Source organism: Crinia signifera, chromosome 1 (assembly GCF_055691185.1).
Source record: "Crinia signifera chromosome 1, ASM5569118v1, whole genome shotgun sequence".
Lineage (NCBI taxonomy): Eukaryota > Metazoa > Chordata > Amphibia > Anura > Myobatrachidae > Crinia > Crinia signifera.
In genome coordinates, this window is record NC_139217.1 from 26,959,886 (window position 1) to 26,981,161 (window position 21,276).

General features: G+C 47.8%; 1 protein-coding gene across 4 annotated transcripts in view; it reads right to left on the reverse strand.

Annotated features, from left to right (window-relative positions):
• The window catches only part of CTNNA2 (catenin alpha 2), a 1,425,647-nt gene that overhangs the window by 1,104,211 nt on the left and 300,160 nt on the right, over positions 1-21,276 (reverse strand). For all 4 annotated transcript variants that reach the window (XM_083180541.1, XM_083180424.1, XM_083180611.1 and 1 more), the window contains exons 5-6: positions 9,842-9,961; positions 6,860-7,126 (exon numbers count right to left, since the gene is read on the reverse strand). In XM_083180541.1, the coding sequence (XP_083036667.1) occupies positions 6,860-7,126; positions 9,842-9,961 (387 nt within the window). The remainder of the gene's footprint in view (positions 1-6,859; positions 7,127-9,841; positions 9,962-21,276) is intronic.

The window sequence follows — 21,276 nt, forward strand, 5'->3', positions numbered from 1 at the left end:
TCATATTGCCAGACACAGATATGCAATGCATTGTCCTGTGGTGTAATATCACAAGTGCACACAAGATGGCGCCATTTGATAACACAATCCACAGCGCAGTTATAGACCGCAGTATGCTGGATTATATATTCTGTTGCACTGTATATTGTTGTGTTGTGTAAGGAAACTGTTGTCACTGTGTACAAAAAGATTTAGGTAGAGCATAATGGTAAAAAACCCGACTTTTTTATTTACATTCATATGAATACATTGTACTTGTTTCCTAGCACGGCACCCATCGCATCGCATACCATAAGGCATACAATGGTATGCGATGCGATGGCAGCCGATGTTATACAATCTTAAATTGGATAACATTGCATTGTATGCCATATACAAGTTTAAATTGTATAAGCACCCTAATGAGTGTTTTCAATGTTAAATGTGCCCCCTATAAGATAAATAATTGTATAAGCACCGTAATGGGTGCTTACAATGTTAAAAGCACCCCCACGCCACCCCCACTATCAACGCCAACCCGAAGTGTGGCGAGCGCAGCGATCCCGCAAGGGGCTGCGGTACGCGTCCTCCGACCTTTTCATACCCCCACTATCCACGTCGGCGTGGAGTAGATTTTAGATAGTGTGGTGAGCGCAGCGAGCCACCGAGACCAAAGCATGGCAAGCGCAGCGAGGGGACGCGTATTACTTTACATGTATTCTGCGTCCCCTCGCGGGGCTCGCTGCGCTCACCACCCTTCGGGCTCGGAGGCTCACTGCGCTCACCACACTATATAACATCAACTCCACGCCGACGTGGATGGTGGGGGTATGAAAAGGTCGGAGGACGCGTACCGCCGCCCCTCGCCACGCTTCGGGTTGGCGTTGATAGTGGGGGTGCATTTGACGTTGTAAGCACCCATTAGGGTGCTTATACAATTAAAAATCATGTAGGGGCTTATACGATTTAAAATCGCATCGCATCGCATGTGGCCATATGGCATGCGATGCAATGCCATACGACAGAATATCGTGGGCGCCGTGCTAGGAAACAAGTACCAAAAAAAGTGCAAAAAAAGTCGGAAAAAGATGCTGAAGAAGATTTGAGGTGACTAAATGACATGTAATTATGGCACTAATTAAGGCAACAGGGAACATGCCCAATTAGTTATAAGGAGAGGAAGAGGTGTGTGTGTGTGTGTGTGTGTGTGTGTGTGTGTGTGTGTGTGTGTGTGTGTGTGTGTGTGTGGGGGGGGGGGTTGCATGGGGTTCTGCACAGTTTCCCATCTACTTAACCTTAAAATAAGAATATTTCTTCTTCTGAGCATCTTGCCCCAGGAGGGGCTTCATAGTATCATGCACCAGGAGGGGTTTCTAAATTGGTGTGCTCCTTAGGGTTACCACCCATCCGGGATTACTCCAGACAGTCCGGTAATTGAGACTGGCATCCAGAATCCGGAAGGGTGGCTGCCCGGACTATACAATGTCCGTGAATTGATCCCCCCCCCCCGCTCCCGGCAGGAACTGTCTATAGTAGCCTATTACTGATGCGGCTGGGCCATCCCATCCATCATGGCACACACACAGTCACATTCAGTGACACCTGACATACCCCACGTGACGCGGCCGCGGAGCGGTGACACGTGACATCTTCAGTGTCTGTGAATGAGGCTGATGAGTGACACTGACACTGCGCCGGGAGGGGACACACAGACAGTGTGTCACTCATCAGTAACACGTGTCCTCCGGCTCCTCCTGCGGCCTGCGGCACTGCTGATACGTGAGTGTCTGTGTCACTCTGAGCACGAGCGGAGCGGAGTGGACCTGGACGGTCGGACCGGACTGTGAGTTGGCACAGCCACTAACTGTGTGTGACTCCACCTATAACATCCAGAGGAGAAGGATGAAACATTGGGAAGAAGGGGGAAATGGAATATGAGGGGAGTGAAGGTGTGGTGTAAGACAGTAAGAGGAAAATAAATGGTGGCAAAAGAGTGGAGAAGAAGAGGCATTGGCACATATGGGTAGAGGAGATAACTTGTGGCGCAGTTCAGTTTGGCAGTTGTTGTCCCAGTCTGCGCCCGGGGCTGGGCAGAGAGCCAGCAGCAGTACACAGCCCACACCCGCAGCCCAGACGGCAGTGCTGTGCCCCCTCCTGCAGTCACACTGTGACTGTCACCAGTCCAGTCCCCTTCTGCGGCCTTTTCTGGTGCCCTGCTCTGCCCAGGCCCGGCCTAGCGGCTGGCTGCTTTGGTCTCTCCAGTCAGTAGGGTTACCACGTGTAATGGGCATACTTATATAATGGTTGTGTGACGGGATGCGGTCATTTGGTCTACTGCATTATGGTAGAAAGTCATTAGGTCGAATCCATTAGGTCGACATGCTAAAAGGTCGACATGACTCTAGGTCGACATGGGAAAAGGTCGACATGATTCTAGTTCGAAAGGTCATTAGTTCGACAGGTCATTAGTTCGACAAGGTCATTAGTTCGACATTGTCTATTTCGACATTCACAAGGTCGACATGGAGTTTTTCACTGTTTTTTGAGCCAACATGTGCCGACAGGCGGTATTTCATGCCCTACCATCCACTAGGGCGTGGTGGGAGAATAAAATAGTGTGCCGAGCGTAGCGAGGCACCGTGCCCGACGCATAGCGAGCGCAGCGAGCGATGCGAGGGGATGCAGTGCACTTTAAACTGTGTCCATGTTGACTGTGTTGACATTCAGGTAAAAAAACAGTGAAAAACCCCATGTCGACCTTGTGAATGTCGACATAGACAATGTCGAACTAATGACCTTGTCGAACTAATGACCTGTCGAACTAATGACCTTTCGACCTAGAATCATGTCGACCTTTTCCCATGTCGACCTAGAATCATGTCGACCTTTTAGCATGTCGACCTAATGGATTCGACCTAATGACTTTCTACCATAATGCAATAGACCAAATGATCCCAACCCTGTGTGACGTATAATAGGCATTCTGGTGTAAGTTTTTGGCCCTGTTTTCCTTATTTAAAAAAAAATTGAGCCCTGGCATAACTCGTAATGGGAATTATGGCATGTGGTATAATATGGGTGTGTGACATGTAATAGGCATTATTTTGTAAATTGTTTGTGCCTACTGCGCACTGTCCATTTTGTCCTTCCTTTTAACAACAGTTGTTGAGCCCTGGCATAACGTGTAATAGGCAATATGGCATGTGGTATAATATGGATGCGTGATGTGTAATAGGCAATATGGTGTAAATTTTTGGTGCACGTTTTGCCCCCCCCCCCCCCCAAAAGTCATTGTAGTGGCAATGGTGTGGGGGGGGGGGGGGTGTGCTTTCAAAATTTTGATATGGGTCTCACAATGTACTGGTTATGCCCAAGCAGCATACTGCGGTGGATAGAAAAGAAGGGGGGGGGGGGGGGGGGGGGGAATGGTAGATTTACTTACCACTGTGGTAGACAGGTGCCCTTACAATTGTGGTAGTAATGGGAACAGGTAATGCCTGTGTAAAGGCCCCCATACACTTGTGAGATTTTGTCAGATTTGACCCAATTCATACTGATTGGGCCAATTTATCTGACATAATCTGATGTGACTGACATGCTGTAGGACCCGATGTGTGTTCCCGTACGCATCGGGTCTGGCTCAGGAGCTTGATCCTCCTGCACATAAGATCTATCTCATCAGGTCAATCATGTGCACATCGGGGGACATTTTCCCCAGCGTGCTATTTATCGCCCGCCCCCTGGGAGTGACTTTTCCCATAGCCTCCGCTGTCACCTCCGCTGTAGCCCCCCTGTAGCCTCCCCCATCACCTCTGCTGTAGCTCCCCCATAACATCCCCTGTAGCCTCCACCGTCACCCCCACTGTAGTTCCCCCGTAGCCTCCGCCGTCACCTCCCCCTGTAGCATCCGCTGTAGCTCCCCCACAGCCTTCGCCGTCACCTCACCCGAAGCCTCCGCTGCAGCTCCCCCGTAGCCTTCCCCATCACCTCACCAGCAGCCTCCGCTGTAGCTCCCCCATAGCCAATTCCCCTGTCATCTGAAGAGCGGATTCTCTGAGTCCCCCGTCATCAGGCTGTGCGGCAGTATCGGGGAACGTGGACGTGTAATGTATGTCAAGTGAGGTTGTGTGTATCTATATTAATGTTGTACTGTACTTAAGTGTATGTGTGTTTATTTCAACATTGTTTTCACAGGTGAACTACAAGAACCAGCCAGCCCATTAATGCCTTGCATGCTGGGACTTGTGGTTTGCCAAGTCCCAGCATACTGGGAAGGCCTGCTGGGACTTGTACTTCGCCTGTGAAATCCAATGTACAGTATTTGAAAAAAAATCTTTTTTTTACACTATTTATCAGCCCGAGTCCACCGCCATGGGACGCCGGTGACAGCCCCGGGCTTCGGCCCTGGACAGGTTAAGCCTTGGGGGATATCCCTTTAATGGGGGGTCCCCACTCCCCAGGTACCCCATCCAGGGCTGATCAGCCTTGGTCGTCATGGTCCGACCGTGGGACCTTGTGTAAATAGTATCCCCCGGCTGTGGCATGACACAGTTGGCTGTTGGAGCTCAGTGCTGGTTCCAAAATACGGGGGACCCCCCAGTTTTTTGTCCCCCATATTTTTGGAACCAGGACCGGTCAAAGTGTCAGGGGCTGGTTTCAGAAATACAGGGGAACCCTACGCTTTTTTCCCCATCCCTGTATTTCTGGAACCAGGACCGGCTCACTGAGCGAGGGGCTGACTATGCTCAGGATGGGGAACCCCATGCCAATTTTTTTTTTCATTTTTAGTTTTATACACCTGTTTTGGACAGAACCATGCACAGCTCTTACTGACCTGTGCATGGTTCTGTCCAGCTCGCCAGGCTGTCAAATTGTCACAGTTTGGCCACCCCTCCTAGCACTCCTGGCACCCCCTAGGAACCTTCCATTTGTACACACTCAATTTGGTCAGATAAATCTCATGCAATTTATTGGAGCAAATTGCATGTAAAAAAAAATGGCACATCAAGTGACAAATCTCATGTAGCCCTGCAGGGAAGCTGCTGGGGAAGTTCACAGTCAATCAGGTCCCTCAGAGAAGTTAGACAAGTGTATGGGGACCTGTAACTCCTGTCATACAGTATATAGCTGTCACTCTATGTAAATGGCACTGTCAGCAAGTCTATATTATTCCTAAATGGAGTTGATTGTTTTATCACGTTACTGTAGGGACAGCGCTGATGAGCACAGTGACAGCTGTCACATCTTCCTGACTGTTCCGCGCTGTGAGCTGTGTCCGGAGGCGCTCTCACACATGATTTGTAGGTTTTGTGTGTTAAGATGCGATTTGTTTTGCATTGAACATTGGCAGATTTTTGCGAACCGCATCTTGTTCCCATCTGATCATCTGGGGCAGCAGGTGATACACTGCATACACTTTGTACAAAGTATCCGATGCTGTCGCAGATGATAACACACCTTTGTATTGAGGTTGTACTATGAATTGTCAATGAACTATTTATTTTAGAACAAGTGGCGCTAACTATTCGGTTGTGGGCACATGCCCTAGAAATAACATTGATTCCTAGTTCAGACCTGATCGCAGGACCAAATTTGTTTCTGTGCAGGGTAAATACTGGCTGCTTTATGTTTACACTGCAATTTAGATTTCAGTTTAAACACACCCCACTCAAATCTATCTCACTCTGCACATGTTACATCTGCCCCACCTGCAGTGCACATGGTTTTTACATTTTGAGCACAAATCATACCTCTCAACCGTTTTTTTGGGGGGACGTTCTCACTTCCCGCACGGGTCGGCAGTGTTCTGCGATGGTGGTGAGCAGTTGGGAGTCCCCCCTGTCACCCTCGAATAGACGCTGTGCGTCTTTATTCATGCCCCACAGCAGCGAAAATGTAGGCATGGCCTCACATAGTGCCGCATGTATAGACTACACCCACTTCCTCTAGGCCACGCCCCCAAAATTTCAGGTGCACATATGGGGCGCACGAGCGTCCCTTCTCAAAGTCATCACCTGTGGGGAGCTAGATAATTGCAAGAAAGGTGTCACCACAGGTGATGGCAATCATACATTTCCAGGGAAGACCAGGAACAGAGCATTTTCTCCCGCATGGAGAGGGTAAGGTAGGCAAGTATGCCCTGAGTTTCTAGAATTTTCTACTCCTTTCAAGAAGCAGAAACCACCAATTGTTGGGAATGGCTTCCCCAAGTGGTTAGGGAGCCCCGATATGCATAGTTCTGCTTACTCACAAGGTTAGCTGATACAATAACAATAAAAACCACACACTGATACAAGCCATGCACTGTGGAAATGCCAATATATGCTTTTTGTATAGACTGCAAATAAAATAAATAGAATTTACTAAAACTGAGCAATATGACTGCATAATGTAATTTATAATACAGTATAGCTATAATTTTGCCCCTTAGTTTATATCGTTATTGCAGTGCCAGCTTTTAGCCACCAGATGTCACTGTTACTTTCTTTAATACATTTCCTTTCTGTCTCTAGAAAGCATTTATACTGAAGTTTAGTTCACACTGGCTGTGCTCCTGCACAAGTGGGACTGAGGGTGGGGTGGCGAGTTTGTGGGCTCATAGTGAAAGTAAAAAAAAAAACTGTCACAGCTCAAAGTGAAAGTACCTTGCGGAAGCTGTCATTTTGATGAGCTTTTAACTAGTAATATATGAATCATAGCTTATAATAGGAATATTCCATGTAAATATAGCTTTTAGCTAGTACCTTAGTCATAGACTTTAACAGAACCCCATCTTCCTGAGGTACAGAGTCTGCCCAAATCTGTTAACTTTATCACTTTGTGAAGCTTAATACATCTGTCCCCCAGTAACACGGTACGGCACGGCATCTAATGTACTTACATCAAACTCATTGAGGGCGGCTGCCAGCTCCCCAATGCCCGTGTGACCCTGCTTCTCATCAGTGGGCGAGGTGGCCTGAGCAGCATTTGAGATCCCTGCAATAGCTTCTTGCACCTGCTTGAATACGTAATCCCGGTTAGCCCTGGTGGCCGCCACGTCAGGGTGGCGCAGGAAAGCTTGTGAGGCCGTGTAAAGCATGGTGGCGTTCTTTTTCAGAGAGCCGCGGGCCGCTGCCATCTCATCTCTGCAATGAGGGTCCTTCAGCTCCTGTAAGACACAGCGGAGATGGGTCAGGTATACATCAGTATTACACAGATTGCTACCACACTCATACCTCCCAACAGTCCCGATTTCAGCGGGACAGTTCCGATTATCAGGGCCTGTCCCGCTGTCCCTCCCGCGGCCGGCAGTGTCCCGCGGTGAGGGGGGGCTGTTGGGAGTCCCCCCTGTAGGCTGCTAAGCAGCGGGGAATAAACGCTGTGCGCATTCCCGTAGCCAGGAGGCTGGGGGCATGGCTAGAGGCTCACAGAGCCTCTGGGTCATGCCCCCATAGCGCCAAAATGGGGGCGTGGCCTCGCGGGGAGCCGCGAGTATAGGCCACGCCCCTGAAATTTTCAACACGCCTCCGGCGCACAGGAGCTGCGTCCCGCTTCCGACTGGTTCAAAGTTGTGAGGTATGCACACTGGTCTGCCCCGGCCGCCGGTGGAGATGCTGCACCAGGTGGAGGGAGACACCGATGGCCGAAATACTATGCAAGGCGCTAAATCTGTACTATATTTCTGTAAAGGGGCGGACTAGGCCACAAGATGGCATCCTCCGCTGTGTATAGCTGACAGGTATATGATACAGCCGGGAGCTTGTATCGATGGCCGCAGTGCCCCTTAAGCACCAGCATGATTGACAGACCATGGCCATGTGGGGGCACGGATGTGGCAGCGGTGGTAAACGTTTTGGAAAGTGGGTGGTATGTCTGCCAATTTTTAAGGCCAGCTGAGCTTCCGATGCAGCTTCACTGGAAGCGTGAATACATACTTGCCTACTTTAGATTTCACCTCTCCGGGAGAAGCCCGGAGAGGCAACACATCAGGGGGGTGGGGGCAAGGCTGACATCACTTGGCACCGCCCCCATGCCAGAAAAAGCCTTGATTCGCGGGCCGCGGTGAGGGGCGAGGCTTAAATGCCACAAATTGCAGCGATCGCGTCATTTAAGCCCCTCACTGCGGACCCACAATTTATTGTAAGCAGGCAAGGGGTGTGTGTGTGTGTGGGGGGGGGGGGGTGCGGGGGCTATCACCAGAAAGTGTGAGACTTGCCCACCTTCCCAGGGGGCTGGGAGAAGGACCAGATTTTCGGGAGGCTCCCGGCCATTCCGGGAGGGTAAGCAAGCCTGGTGAATATCCCGGCCATCCTCAACACTCCGAAACTTGCTCTGATGGGCGGGGTTCATGGTGACGGTTCAATGCTCCGCCTCCCACTGCATTAGCATATTTACACACAGAAGCTAGGTCCAAAGACACAGCTTCTAAGTGAACTGCATCCGTTTGTGAATCAGCCCCAGAGCCCCCCCCTACACTAAGCTCAGCAGCCATTGTGTTTCTGTATGTAGAATTCAGCCGCTGATATCTGGGGTGACGTAATACTGTAGGATGAGATTTCTGACTTTTTAGACTTTTAGAAAAAAAAACATCAGAATTTGCCTGTTTTGTGTATTTCGCAAATGTAATAGGATGCAAATTGCAGTATAATTTGCATCTTTTTGCCGGTAAATGTGCACATTTTGGCCTGTCAAATTTACACAAATCGCATACAGATGTTTTCCCGTTATAAAGTATACAATTTGCTAATGTAGTAGGGTGCGATTTTTGTTAAATGTTACCAAAATTCTGGTTCTGTGCACAAAAAATGTAAAAGTGAATAAAAAAAAAAAGGCAAACCAGCCCAGGGCTCATTGAGATGGTCATGGTTCCAAAAATACAGGGGACAAAAAGCGTAGGGGTCCCCTGTATTTCTGATCTGAAACCAGCCCTGGGCTGTTGGATTGGTCCTGGTTCTAAAAATATGGGTTCCCCAGTATTTTGGAACCAGCATCGGGCTCCAACAGCCAGCGGTGTCATGGCCCAGCCAGGGGACACTTATACAAGGTCTCCTGGCCGTCACATGAGCACCATGGCTGGTCAGCCCTGGATGGGTTCCGTGTGGGAGTCAGAACCCCCCATGAAAGTGGGGACCCCCATCCAGGGCTGAAGTCTGGTGCTGTCCACGAAGTATGGTGAAGTCTGGTGCTTCTGGTTTGGCCCCATGCCGTTTCCTTTAAAATTACCAAAACCAACATGTGTAAAAAATCGCACATTTCTGTGACTACAATTCTCACATTTCCAGGACAAAAAATCACCATAAATCGCATGCAAATTCCATTTCTACCTGAAATACCGCATTCTACTAACTGCGATTTGGGCAAAAAATGTGTGATTTTCAAACATGTGATTTAGTGCGATTTTGGAACCTTAACAAAAATGGCATCCTATTACATGTCACCCCCAGATATCAGAATACAGAGCAGCAAAGCCAAGTACACTGCCCCCTGGGGGCCAACGATAGGCTTCTACGCCCCTCTCTGAACTCTATACTTTTTTACACTTTTAATTACACTGTTTTTTTTTTTTTCAGGTTAAATGTGAAAATTCTGCAAAAGAATGTACCCTAACATGTTTGGTACAGTAGATGCACCTTTTAGGAAGGCTCACATAACCCCAGGTGTGTCTAATCCTGTTTATACTGCCACCACTGACCGCATCTGGCCGGCATCACAATGGATCCAACGGTTAATGTTCTTATACATACACGTTCCTATCATGTATCATTACAGAGGCGCCCTGCCTTCCTCTGCAGCAGCAGCAGCCCCCTCTCTTGCACCCCCACTATGACATTTCTGGCAGTATCATTTATCAGCCCCATGTGGAACAGCGGTTCTCCTGGGTTACCTGTTGCCTTCGCGCTGCCACGTAGTTCAGTTTGACCATCTCTTTGCCGAACTCTTTGAAGCGGTAAGCCAGATCTTGCTCGTTTGTCGCGTTTTTCACGGTCTCCAGAGCTTCCTCTACCTGCACAATACAAACACAAGTGGTCAGTGACACCGCAGTGCAATGGGCTGGGGGCATTTATGGTGACAGTGGATTAAATCCAAACCAAATAAAAAGTTGCATTATTATCAAGTTTAGTAACTGTGTGGTGATGATGATGACGATGGTTTATGCAGCCGTTTCCACAGGCAGGGACCTGAAACGCGCTGTGTATTAGGCACCCTACACCTTATCCCAGGGGTGCTGACCATAACTCGAACTCTAAAACATACCGTTAATATGTACAAAACAGTCAGTTCTAACGATAAGGGACGCTGTCCATATAATATACAACTTTTGTTGCCGAATTTTGCGCGTTTCTCCACCAATCGCACCCTCTGTTGCTTCTATTCCACACAGAATTTCCCGATCACTTTTGAAGGGCCGGGATTGTTCCCTTGTTACTGTACATCCCAACAGTAACACAGCTGATATAATGAACTATAAATGATACATTCAGGAACATTGATATATACTGATATAGTGCCATTATATTACACATCACTGAATAGAGATATATAGAACGTAGTACTGTGATAATGTGCAGTAACGCGGAACCTACAGCACCAGGAAACATAAAGTGAGCAAGATGTCAGCCATGTCTACCTGTAACTGTATCTCAGATATCTGCGATCAGTATTTATCTAAATATAATGATTACACGGTGCCACTTATTTTACATTTTATGAGAATATTGCAGATTATATACAGTATAGGTAACCTACAGATGGAGACCTTCTCAACTATCTTGGCTCACCATGGCTATCCTATTGTTCTCAGCTGCAATACAATACATAGAACAATACAGTAGCAGATTAGCAGAGTAATCGTATTACTCACTTAATCCTATGAAAGGGCTAGATGAGGAAGGCTCCACCTGTATAGGTGACATATTCCTAGCACAGATTGGATACAGGGCCTGATTACTGATATTGCTGAGTAGCCCTATAATTGCACAGCATGGCTGCAGGAAGTAAGATGCCAGTGACGGCACTACAGGGGTGCAGGCAGCTTTCCGGTGTCACTGCCAAGAGGTGACCCCAACATGCCAGCTCCTCCTCAATGACAGGAGCTAGATGCTGCACTGTGATATGTACAGCAGCCGGCTCCTCTCACAGTGTAGGAGCAGTGCAGCCAGGCAGTCTCCAGAGGCCGCCACCATCTCTCAGACTCCGGAGTGATAAACATGCCGGCTCCTCCTCAATGACAGGAGCCAGATGCTGCACTGTGATATGTACAGCAGCCGGCTCCTCTCACAGTGTAGGAGCAGTGCAGCCAGGCAGTCTCCGGAGGCCGCCACCATGTCCCAGACCCCGGAGTGATAAACATGCCGGCTCCTCCTCAATGACAGGAGCCAGATGCTGCACTGTGATATGTACAGCAGAAGCCGGCTCCTCTCACAGTGTAGGAGCAGTGGAGCCAGGCAGTCTCCGGAGGCCGCCACCATGTCCCAGACCCCGGAGTGATAAACATGCCGGCTCCTCCTCACTGACAGGAGCCAGATGCTGCACTGTGATATGTACAGCAGCAGCCAGCTCCTCTCACAGTGTAGGAGCAGTGGAGCCAGGCAGTCTCTGGAGGCAGCCACCATGTCCCAGCCCCCGGAGTGATAAACATGCCGGCTCCTCCTCACTGACAGGAGCCAGATGCTGCACTGTGATATGTACAGCAGCCGGCTCCTCTCACAGTGTAGGAGCAGTGCAGCCAGGCAGTCTCCGGAGGCCGCCACCATGTCCCAGACCCTGGAGTGATAAACATGCCGGCTCCTCCTCACTGACAGGAGCCAGATGCTGCACTGTGATATGTACAGCAGCCGGCTCCTCCCACAGTGTAGGAGCAGTGGAGCCAGGCAGTCTCTGAGGCAGCCACCATCTCCCAGACCCCGGAGTGATAAACATGCCGGCTCCTCCTCAATGACAGGAGCCAGATGCTGCACTGTGATATGTACAGCAGCCGGCTCCTCTCACAGTGTAGGAGCAATGGAGCCAGGCAGTCTCCGGAGGCCTCCACCATCTCCCAGACCCCGGAGTGATAAACATATCAGCTCCTCCTCACTGACAGGAGCCAGATGCTGCACTGTGATATGTACAGCAGCCGGCTCCTCTCACAGTGTAGGAGCAATGGAGCCAGGCAGTCTCCGGAGGCAGCCACCATCTCCCAGACCCCGGAGTGATAAACATGACGGCTCCTCCTCACTGACAGGAGCCAGATGCTGCACTGTGATATGTACAGCAGAAGCCGGCTCCTCTCAGAGTGTAGGAGCAGTGCAGCCAGGCAGTCTCCGGAGGCCGCCACCATCTCCCAGACCCCGGAGTGATAAACATGACGGCTCCTCCTCACTGACAGGAGCCAGATGCTGCACTGTGATATGTACAGCAGAAGCCGGCTCCTCTCACAGTGTAGGAGCAGTGCAGCCAGGCAGTCTCCAGAGGCCGCCACCATCTCCCAGCCCCACCTGCAGCGCAGAATGGTTTTTCCCCATTGCTTGCTTCTTTTTTGCTTTGGTAACAAAGCTGAATCAGGCCCTTTGTACATGTGTATGGATCAGCAGGGGGGGGGCTTCAGTCCGGCATCCGGCAGTGACTTGAGTTCATAGCTGTGTGAATGTGTCAATGTTAGGAGGCGTGGCATGTAGCCACGCCCCCAAATGGTCATACACAAGGGAGCGTGGTCTTGCATTCACAAGATCAAGACCCCATCACAATCAAGCAGTCCCGAGGCTTAAATTCAAAATGTTCTTTGGCATTTTTGTACTTTCAGCCAGTGGCGTAACTATAATTTAAGTGCCCCCCAGCCGATCATAAAGCAGCACACACACACACCCCCACCTCAACCTCCACCTCCCCCCCCTGGCAGCCCATGCCCCCCTCCCCCCCCATCCCTCGCAGATTTACCTGTATTCGCTGTGGTGGTCCCGCCTCCCCTCCTGGCTCCATTCTGATGCTATGAAAAACAGACCATCACAAAATGTCCGCCCTCATACAGCAGACAGTTTCAGAGAACTGTCTGCTATATGGGGGCAGACATTTTATGATGCCAGGAGGGGAGCCTGTCTACTATCTTCTAGACTAGGGTGCTAAATACATATGAAGATTCTGATTGGTTGCCCCTAGCAACATAGTCACATGTGAAGTAGAATACACATCTTAGTAAATTCCCCCCATATTTACTGCAGACCATTACATCCAGGGGTGGGTAAGTGATTTATATTGAGAATCCCCCCAAAAAATGACTGCAAAATAACTTTGCCCCTAAGTGTCATTTATTACTACAAAGGGGGAAATTTGCTATGATGGGAGCTCTATTTCAGATGGGATGTTCCTATGGGCAACCAATCAGATACTATCTATTACCTTCTAGAAGGTGCAAAATAAAATGTAGATTCTGATTGGTTGCCCATAGCAACATCCCATCTGCAATAGATCTCCCGCCTTAGAAAATTTACTCCAAAATCTTTTATGCGGAGGGGATTTCAGATGCCTGCAGTACAGGTGGTCACTGATGGAGACAGAACACCCCAGTAGCACACATACCGAAGCTGCTGATTGGTTTGCAGGAACGTTGCACCGCAGCAGAATGGCCTGGCTGTGGAAACCCCCTCTGCAATAAATATTCATTGCTATATGAAGTTCAACCACTAGATGGCAGAAACATCTCCCGTTAGCATTTTATACAGTAGGGAAGGCGATAAATATTCATTGCTATATAAAGTTTAACCACTAGATGGCAGAAACATCTCCCGTTAGCATTTTATACATTAGGGAAGGCGATAAATATTCATTGCTATATGAAGTTTAACCACTAGATGGCAGAAACATCTCCCGTTAGCATTTTATACAGTAGGGAACTTAAGGTGATAAATATTTAGCAAATCTTATTTCTTCTGTTACAGATTGCCTAGAAAGTCTTAATGCAGAATAAGTGCTTTTATTGTGTTAATTACGCTCTGAAATATACTTTACTGCACATAATAAAAAAATAAAAAAATTCTTTACATAGTTTTAAACTTTTCTTGATAACTCCCCGCCCCCAACCTTTTACATGTAATTACTTGTATAGTGCTATTTATCATGTACAGCTTTGCAGAGTAGAAACAAAATATATATTAGCTGAGATTTGTGGAAATTGCTGTGGGGAGCTGCTAGTATGCACAGGTCTGCTGATAGAATAGGGGCAGGTAATAATGAATCCCGAATTGTGGGGCAGATTTCATTACGCCTGGTGAAGTGATAAAGTGACCGGTGATAATGCAGCAGCCAATCAAATCATATGTGTCATTTTTCAAACCCAGCCTGTAACTTGACAGGGGTTGATTTGCTGGTGTTCCCTCCCCTCTATTACAGCAGCAGATAAGGGGGCGATATAGATATATTCCCGCTCTCCTTTACGGTCAGGTTGCCACGTGCACAAATGTGCTGTATCCCATAGCAACGCCTGGCACATAGCACCGTGTTATTACAGAAGACCTTTCCTGTGAGGCTCTCTCCATGCTATTCTATAGCCGGGAGTAATTACACCTCTGGCTCTCCATGGGTGCAGACGTTTTTGCTGTTATCTTAAGTAAAGGGTTATAAATCACAGAAGAACATGTGTATTACAGCTGTCACTGCTGGAATACAGCCGGTCACTGAGGGACAGGGGGCAGCGTGCAGCCCAGCACACATAACACAGAGGTAACAAGCATTGATTATCCCTGGTGGATGGACCCGGGCTCCGTCTGCAGCCCCCTCCACAGTGCCAGATCTGTACTGTGCTGCGGGAGACGTGCAAACGTGTTCATGGTAACTCTGCTGTGGTGCTTCTAGCACATGTCTGGTCTGCATATCAGTGCTGAAATACAGACCATACTGTGCTAGAAGTACCACGCCATGTTTTCAAACCCATGCAGGAGGAACTGCATGGGTTTGAAAACATGCAGGGTATCATTCCGATCACTACATGGTGGTTAGTGGCCATCGTTTTTCTAGCACTCAGCAGTAGTGTATTATAAATACCAATAAATATTAATGAGATGCAAATTGAATAGACAGCTCAATTATTTATTGCAGATGTCTATAATACAATAATGAGCTACACTCAGAGTTTACTATAGTGATTGTTAGACACCGTGTCTGTATTACATACTAAATCTAGGACATATTATATTATTATTATTATTATTATTATTATTATTATTATTATTATTATTATTATTATTATTATTATTATTGTGATTATAAGGGCACCCCCTAGTGGTATCAATGGCTATTGCAACCTTAAGCATTCAACATGAAGTCAGTTTTACTTATGCCTCCTCATTACCGAGACTAGGTCTAGTCTAGTCTAAGCCATGACTCGACTGTCATTATTATATGATTCCCTTCATGTCCAAGAATTTATCCAGTTTTAGGTTAAACCCATTGACTGTAGTCGCTGTTACCACGTTATCTGACAAAGCGTTCCAGAACTGAACTGCTCTAATGGTGAAGAACCCCCTTCTTACTTCCGTATGGCATTTATCTCCCTCCAGCCTCAGTGTGGCCCTGCTGGATCCTTCTGCCCACATCCACCCTAACTTCCGCATGAGGATGAATTAGCCAAAAGCGGGACATTAGGACCGTGTCCTCCCATATCGGGACTGTGCTGTTCAAACCGGTACAGTAGCAGCTTCAGCTAAACTCATCATTCCACCAGAGGTGCAAAGCCCCATAGATGCCGTCTTCGGGTTAAGCAGTGCCATTGGAAATATGCCGTTAGTGTAACTTCTATGTGACACAGTGGCCCATCTTCACTAGAACTCCCATTCTGACCTGAACCCCAGTCTGTCTATTAATAGTGTTCAGATGGAAATTCAATTCTTTATATTCATAGGATCATTTGTCCAGCGAAGTGTGAAAAGTTTTATGAGCAAATGTCAGGCGAGGTGCCAGGGACGGCTCTATTAGGAAGATTTAGGGGGCCAGGATCTGGGGGATGCCGCAAAAATAAATTTGTGAATACTGTACAAACGAAATCTATATCCTTGAGGGGATCCTGTACAATGTACACAAAGAATGCCGCCATTATGCACATCCGGGCAATAAAAAAAATAAAAAAAAACTTTATTGCAAAACTCCCAGAATAACAATGGGAACAACGGAGAGTTGTGAATAGGGTGGCCAATCCCGGGATCGGGATCGACGGGATCCCGGGATTTGGCCCCTAAAACGCCGGGATTTCAATCCCGGGATTGGAGTTTCCAATCCCGGGATTTCGGGATTAGACTGCGCATGCGCAGTCTAATGCCGGGCAGCGTCTGAGCTAGTGCTCAGACGCTGCCCGGCTTCTCCCATCCCGGGCAGTGCAGCTCTGCGCAGCGTGACGATGTCAGAGGTCACGCTGCGCAGGGCACACAACAGCCGCCGCCTCCTCATCTGACTCCTGTGCTGACCTCCCGCCGCCCGCCCTCCCACCCAGCCTGCATTCTCCTTTACCCGGACCCCCAGACCATCGACCGACAAAGGCTACATCCTCCCGCCACACACGCCTGGCTACTGTATATCCGCCCAGCTCATCACCCGCCCGGCCGCACCTGTAAGTAAATATGCGGGCGGCCGGGGCGGGTTGACACAGCCCACAGTCACTGAGAGCTGCGTACGGCACAGCACAGCAGACACAGTAATGCACACGGCCATGTCCCCACCCGCAGCACCTGTCACACACAGCCCCGGCGCTGCAGCACCTGTCACGTACAGAGCCTTAAAACTGCAATTAGCATCCATCACATATGCTGCTCCCTCATCCCCGTGAGCCTGAATCTGCTCTGAGCGGCCAGCACCGCTGACTGAGCCCCAGTTCTACATCGGGGTCACTTCTGGCGTGTCCCCCTTGTTTGGGGACCGGCCTCTGACTACCTCTGTCTGCTCCTATTGGTGACGGCACCAGAACCTGCATAATCATGCCCAGAAACTGCCACACTGCCCAGGATGCCGCCTGTCACTTTCCCCCCAGGTCTCCCGCCTCTCTCGCATCCTGATTAGGAAAGCCAATCCCGGGAATCCCGGAATTGGGCATTTTTCAATCCCGAATTCCGGGATTGAAAAAATGCCCCGGGATTGGCAACCCTAGTTGTGAAGACACCCAATGATGACGCAATAATAATTTTCTTGGCAGTACCAAAGAGAGACCTTTATAATCTTCCTAGCCAGACATTCATCGTCTGCAAAGCTACTCTGTCAGTCACTTCATTGGTTACCTGTATTCTACCGTATTCAATACAAAATTCTTCTACTTACACACAAAGCCATAAACCAAACTACACCAACATACATATCTTCTCTTATCTCAAAATATCATCATACACGACCTCTACGCTCCTCCCAAGATCTGCGTCTCTCATCCACACTCATTACCCGCTCCCATTCCCGACTGCAGGACTTTTTACGGGCTGCACCAACTCTGTGGAATGCCCTCCCAAGCACAATAAGACTCTCCTCCAGTCTCCAAACCTATAAGCGTTCCCTAAAAACTCATCTCTTCAGGCAAGCTTATCAAATACCAGAACCAGTCATAGAACCTTGCGTTCTGGTGGAATCGATGCAATAAAGAATACAGTATCTATCCTTATGTATCAATGCCTATTTCCCTATAGATTGTAAGCTTGCGAGCAGGGCCCTCCTACATTTTGACTGTCTGTAAATACCCTGTTTTGTTGTATCACTGTCTGCTATTGTAAAGCGCAACGGAATATGCTGCGCTATATAAGAAACTGTTAATAAATAAATAAATAAATAAATATCAGAAAGTGCAGTAAGTCGATATTCATGAATAAATGGAACAAAAATCATCTCTGAAGAGCAAATTTTCCTCATCTCTCTTTATACTTATAGAATCCTTCAAAGTGAAGCAGCAGTAACTGAGATATACAAAATATTGCAATAAATATTCAATCAAACGCAGCCCTCACAGACCGGCTCGTTTGTTCCACTTTCATCTGCTCAATTTTAAATTGAGCATTAAATTGGTGTCGCCGCGCGGGCGGAGATCATACTGTGCTTAATTTATTTCTGACAAAAATGCACAATATTGTCAGTATATTTTTTTAATAAGTAGCTAAGTCTGGTTTGCTAAGGATACTTCTGGTTAGAGGGGACGTGGACAAGTGGAACGGTCTCCTGGGTGAGTCGGGTGATGCATCAAAACGTCAACAGAAGTAACCAATGAGATACTAACAAAAAATGTACAGAATGTACTAGGTACAGTAAATGGTAGCTACAATCGTATTGGTTGCTTCGGGCAAAAAGCCCTTATTCTGATCCGCTCGCTTTACTGCGTGTTCACATGGGGGAGCGATGATTTCCTAATGCACATGGAAAGTAGGCAGTGACACTACTGCGGGAGATGGGCACCTGGCATCACCAGATGTCACCAGACCACCCTCTTCCAGTACAGGGAACACGCAAACCTAAGACACCAGAGAGTGCTTCGTTTTGCATGTGCCTTCCAAATCGTTTGATTTGTCACCCGCACCCAAGGCTGCAAATCAATGTTTATGCAAAGCATCCATTCATAGCCTTGCGGGGTACTCGGCGAGTGAGGGGGACGGGTGGCGTTTAATCCACACGCAATGCCGTTGGGTGTACACCAGAATAAGGTCCAAAGTCTCCACAAACCAATAAATGTTGATGTTCTGGTCCATTCACTCAAGTGCTGTCTGTAATTTCCAACAATGCTTCAGATGTTCAGTTGGTCATACTTGCAGAAATGGTCATGGAGACTGAATGAGGTGGGTGTGTTGGTGTACTGGATAGAGGCAGCTTCATGTCTACTGTACTAGTCAGAGGATGATGGAGATTTGGGGACTTACACTCCAAGTATAAACACTTACAAGTCTGAAAATCTCCTTCTGGATGGTGTCTAATGTGTGTATACATAGTGGTTAGTCCGGATGGTGCCTAATGTGTATACATAGTGGTTAGTCTGGATGGTGCCTAATGTGTCTACATAGCGGTTAGTCCGGATGGTGCCTAATGTGCATACCTAGCGGTTAGTTCGGATGGTGCCTAATGTGTATACCTAGTGGTTAGTCCGGATGGTGCCTAATGTGTCCACATAGCGGTTAGTCCGGATGGTGCCTAATGTGTATACGTAGTGGTTAGTCCTGTTGGTGCCTAATGTGTATATAAAGCGGTTAGTCCGGATGGTGCCTAATGTGTATACGTAGTGGTTAGTCCGGATGGTGCCTAGTGTGTATACATAGCGGTTAGTCCGGATGGTGCCTAATGTGTCTACATAGCGGTTAGTCCGGATGGTGCCTAATGTGCATACCTAGCGGTTAGTCCGGATGGTGCCTAATGTGTATACATAGTGGTTAGTCCGGATGGTGCCTAATGTGTCTACATAGCGGTTAGTCCGGATGGTGTCTAATGTGTATACATAGTGGTTAGTCTGGATGGTGCCTAATGTGTAAACATAGTGGTTAGTCCAGATGGTGTCTAATGTGTATACATAGTGGTCCGTCTGGATGTGCCTAATATGTCTACATAGGGGTTAGTCCAGATGGTGCCTAATGTGTTATATACAGTGGTTAGTCCGGATGGTGCCTAATGTGTATACATAGTGATTAGTCCGGATAGTGACTAATGTGTATACATAGTGGTTAGTCTGGATGGTGCCTAATGTGTATACATAGTTAGTAGTCCGGATGGTGCCTAATGTGTATACATAGTGGTTAGTCTGGATGGTGCCTAATGTGTATACATAGGGGTTAGTCTGGATGGTGCCTAATGTGTATACATAGTGGTTAGTCCAGATGGTGTCTAATGTGTATACATAGTGGTCCGTCTGGATGTGCCTAATGTGTATACATAGTGGATAGTCCGGATGGTGCCTAATGTGTATACATAGTGGTCCGTCTGGATGTGCCTAATATGTCTACATAGGGGTTAGTCCGGATGGTGCCTAATGTGTATATATAGTGGTTAGTCCGGACGGCGCCTAATGTGTATACATAGTGGTTAGTCCAGATGGTGCCTAATGTGTATACATAGGGATTAGTCCGGATGGTGCCTAATGTGTATACATAGTGGTTAGTCCGGATGGTGCCTAATGTGTATACATAGTGATTAGTCCGTATGGCGCTTAATGTGTATACATAGTGGTTAGTCCAGATGGCGCCTAATGTGTATACATAGTGGTTAGTCCAGATGGTGTCTACTGTGTGGACATAGTGGTTAGTCCGGATGGTGTCTAATGTGTATACATAGTGATTAGTCCGGATGGTGCCTAATGTGTATACATAGTTAGTAGTCCGGATGGTGCCTAATGTGTATACATAGTGGTTAGTCCGGATGGTGCCTAATGTGTATATATAGCGGTTAGTCCGGATGGTGCCTAATGTGTATACATAGTGGTTAGTCCGGATGGTGCCTAATGTGTATACATAGCGGTTAGTCCGGATGGTGCCTAATGTGTATACATAGCGGTTAGTCCGGATGGTGCCTAATGTGTATACATAGTGATTTGTCCGGATGGTGCCTAATGTGTATACATAGTGGTTAGTCCGGATGGTGCCTAATGTGTATACATAGTGGTTAGTCCAGATGGTGCCTAATGTGTATACATAGTGGTTAGTAAGGATGGCGCCTAATGTGTATACATAGTGGTTAGTCCAGATGGTGCCTAATGTGTATACATAGTGGTTAGTCCGGATGGTGCCTAATGTTTATACATAGCGATTTGTCCGGATGGTGCCTAATGTGTATACATAGCGGTTTGTCCGGATGGTGCCTAATGTGTATACCTAGTGGTTAGTCCGGATGGTGCCTAATGTGTATACATAGTGGTTAGTCCTGATGGTGCCTAATGTGTATACATAGTGGTTAGTCCGGATGGTGCCTAATGTGTATACATAGTGGTTAGTCCGGATGGTGCCTAATGTGTATACATAGCGGTTAGTCCGGATGGTGCCTAATGTGTATACATAGTGGTTAGTCCTGATGGTGCCTAATGTGTATACATAGTGGTTAGTCCGGATGGTGCCTAATGTGTATACATAGTGGTTAGTCCAGATGGTGCCTAATGTGTATACATAGTGGTTAGTCCGGATGGTGCTTAATGTGTATACATAGTGGTTAGTAAGGATGGCGCCTAATGTGTATACATAGCGGTTAGTCCGGATGGTGCCTAGTGTGTATACATAGTGGTTAGTCCGGATGGTGCCTAATGTGTATATATAGTGGTTTTTCCGGATGGTGCTTAATGTGTATACATAGCGGTTAGTCCGGATGGTGCCTAATGTGTATACATAGCGGTTAGTCCGGATGGTGCCTAATGTGTAT